Source organism: Budorcas taxicolor, chromosome 7 (assembly GCF_023091745.1).
Source record: "Budorcas taxicolor isolate Tak-1 chromosome 7, Takin1.1, whole genome shotgun sequence".
In the NCBI taxonomy this organism is placed as follows: Eukaryota; Metazoa; Chordata; class Mammalia; order Artiodactyla; family Bovidae; genus Budorcas; species Budorcas taxicolor.
In genome coordinates, this window is record NC_068916.1 from 10,106,091 (window position 1) to 10,109,637 (window position 3,547).

At 41.5% G+C, this 3,547-nt stretch overlaps 1 protein-coding gene across 1 annotated transcript; it reads right to left on the bottom strand.

Annotated features, from left to right (window-relative positions):
• Positions 1–1,892: 1,892 nt before the first annotated feature.
• Positions 1,893–2,831, bottom strand: LOC128051271 (olfactory receptor 7A17-like). The gene has a single exon (XM_052643799.1). The coding sequence runs from the start codon at positions 2,829–2,831 to the stop codon at positions 1,893–1,895; it is 939 nt and encodes a 312-aa protein (XP_052499759.1).
• Between the last annotated feature and the right edge of the window lie 716 nt (positions 2,832–3,547).

Below are 3,547 nucleotides of genomic sequence, written 5' to 3' on the forward strand. Positions count from 1 at the left end.
TTGCTGGAGAAAGAAAAGCAACACACTCCAGTAGTCTTGCCTGGAGAATTCCATGGACAGAGAAGCCTGGTGAGCTATCATTCATAGCGTCACAGAGTCAGGCACGAGTGAGCACGCATGCACAGACGGGGTGGCGGGGGGGAGGGGAAATGGTTTCGGAATGATTCAAGCACGCTACATTTATTGTGCACTTTATTTCTATTATTATTATATCAGTTCCACCTCAGATCATCAGGCATTAGATCCTGGAGCTTGGGGACTCCTGCTTTAGCTCACTCCCCTGGGGATTTTGCACATGGAAAATTTTCATATGTTCACTTTCCTGTGGTTCTCAAGTGAGGGTGATTTGGCCCCTTATGGAGTATATGAAGACATTTTTAGTCCTTGCAATTTGGCTGGTGATATATCTTATCCAGGGATATGACTAAACATCCTACAATGTACAAGAATAGCCCCTATAGCAAAGAATGACCTAAACCCAAATATCAATGATGCCAAGGTTGAGAAATTCTGCTCCACATTACACATCCTCTTTCTTCCTGGGGTATACTGAGCTTTATGACCTAGTCAGAAATTGGCTTAATAATATGGGAACAAAAAGCTGGAGCGTTACAAAAATTACTCTTGTATGTAATGGGAGCTGAAATTTATTTAGGACTTGCCACTTGCATTCCTTATGCTGAAGCTTTGCCATTTTATTCCGTTTAAACCTCTTGTCACCCTTGTGAGGCATGCCTTGTTATAGGTTCATTTCATACAGAGCAACTGAAGCACATGGGGGTTGAATATTCTTTGGATAAAGAAGTTGTGGTACATATACACAATGGAATATTACTCAGCCATAAAAAGGAACACATTTGACTCAGGTCTAACAAGGTAGATGAACCTAGAGCCTATTATACAGAGTGAAATAAGTCAGAAGGAGAAAGACGAATATCATATATTAATGTGTATATATAGAATCTAGAAAGATGGTGCTGATAAACCTATTTGCAGGGCAGCAATGGAGACATAGATACAGAACAGACTTGTGGACACAGTGGGGGAAGGAGAGGGTGTGACGAACTGAGTGAATAGCATTGAAACATATACATTACCAGATGTAAAACTAGAATAGCCAGTGGAAATTTACTGTATGATGCAGGGAGCTCAAATCTGATGCTTTGTGATAACCTAGAGTTGTGGGAGGGATAGGAGGTGGGAGGGAGGTATAAGAGAGAGGGATGATACCTATACCTGTGGCTGACTCATGTTATATATAGCAGAAACCAACACAATATTGTAAAGCAAGTATCCTCCAATTAAAAATAAATAATTAAAAAAATTTTTTAAAAAGAAAAAAGTCTAAGAAAGATAAAAATAATACAATAAAGTATATTTATCTTATCACAGAGAAAAAAATCACCATCTACTAAGATGGCATCACCGTTTGAATTCGGGAAAATCTTGGGCCTCTCCCTGATGGTGCAGTGGTAAAGAATCCACCTGCCAATGCAGGAGACTGAAGAGATTTGAGTTCAGTCTCTGGGTTGGGAAGATCCTCTGGGGGAGGAAATGGCAACCCACTCTAGTATTCTTGCCTGGAGAATCCCATCGACAGAAGAGTTTGAGAGGCTACACCCCACGGGGTCACTAAAAGAGTCAGACACGATCGAACACACCCCCACACACTCCACCTGTCCTCCTGAAAACACATACCTTTGCATCTCTCGTCTACACTTGTTCCCAGTGTCCTGAGGATGGACAGTTAGCTTGCTTCCCCACCCTTACCTCTTTCAACAGATTCATTCCAACTTCAGAACCAAGTGCATTGAAAAATTAAGAGTCCACACTCTTAAGTGTTCTGATCCATTGCTCTTGATCACACGTGTCCATGCTCCAGGTCATTGTTGTCACTGGGGAGACAACGTGTTGCAGAGAAGCTTTCTCAGAGCTCTTTTCATGTCTCTGTTCCTCAGGCTGTAGATGAAAGGATTGAGCATGGGGGTGACCACGGTGTACAGGACGGAGGCAAACGCCCCTGTCTGAGAGTCATGTGTCCATGTGGAGCTGAGGTAGACCCCAAGGCAGGTTCCGTAGAACAAGGAGACCACTGAGAGGTGAGACCCACAAGTGGAAAATGCTTTGTACTTTCCTCCTGTCGTTGAGATCCTCAGTACAGAACAAACAATTCGAGAATAAGAGAGAAGGATGCCAGTGAGAGGAAAAAAGCCCATAACACCTGTCACAAGATACAATATGATGTTATTGATGAAGGTGTCAGAGCAGGCAAGCTTGAGGACCTCAGGGAGTTCACAGAAGTAGTGCTGAATTTCAACTATGGGGCAGAAAGAGAGCCAGGACATGGTTAAACTCTCAGGAAGGGCCCCCAGAATGCTGATGAGCCAGGTCAGGAGGAGCAACTGGGCACAGAGCTGCAGGTTCATGATGACCGTGTAGTGCAGGGGGTGGCAGATGGCCACGAAGCGGTCATAGGCCATCACGGTCAGGAGGAAGTTGTCCAAAAGTCCAAAAACTGTGAAACAATACATCTGGGTGATGCAGCCTGTGTAGGTAATGGCTTTGCTCTGGGTTTGGATGTTCAGGAGCATCTTTGGGATGGTGGTGGAGATGAAACAGATGTCAGACAATGACAGGTTGGAGAGGAAGAGGTACATGGGGGTGTGGAGGTGGGAGTCTGTGATGATGGCCAGGATGATGAGCAGGTTCCCAAAGACGGTGACCAGGTACAAAGAGAGGAAGAGCCCAAAGAGAACACACTGAATCTCTGGCTTCTCAGAAAGTCCCAGGAGGATAAATACTGGAAGCTGTGAGTGGTTTCCTGGTTGCATGTGAAGGAGTGTCTGCCAAGAGAGAAGCAGAAGCAAGATTAAATCAGTGATCAACAGGCATCTTAGAAATGTGGTCACTTTTAGCTTGAACTCAATATATTGATGAGACGATGCTTTTGCTTAATGGTCTCTTCTCTCTTGCCTGTCAGTTTGAGGTCTCCTAATGCCATTATCTTCTCCTGTGTTGCTACCAGTAGCTGGAAAAAGTTTCACATGAAAACTAATTTTGCACCCAAAGAAGATCTCATTTGTTTGACTACCTTGACCCTTGGTCACCCAGGCTTCTCAAATGCCTTTGAATTAATTTGTACTTTATTACTAAATGCTTTATAATAAAATAATTATTTATTTAAATTATTAGTCATTTTATTTAATTATCATTAATTCATAATTAATCAATCAACACAATTAATTATTATTAATTTTATTTAAATTATTACTTTAAATGCTAATTAAAAAAGCATTGGTTTGTGTATAATTTCCAAAAGCTATGATAATGACATGGTATTTTCTACTCACTTGATTAACATGTATAATGGGCAATCATGAAATAAGGCATGGAGTTATCAATTTTTCCCAGAAAAAAAATGCTAATTTTGAAATCTCACAAAACCTGTTTGAAATACATAAAAATTATCTGGAGGCACATGAAAATAAGTGTTCCAGTGTATTTTCTAGAGTTATTTTAATCATGATACAACATGCCTTCTACAATA

Excerpts from the sequence above, each read along its gene's own strand:
- LOC128051271 (XM_052643799.1), bottom strand. The coding sequence starts at position 2,831 with ATGCAACCAGGAAACCACTCACAGCTTCCAGTATTTATCCTCCTGGGA.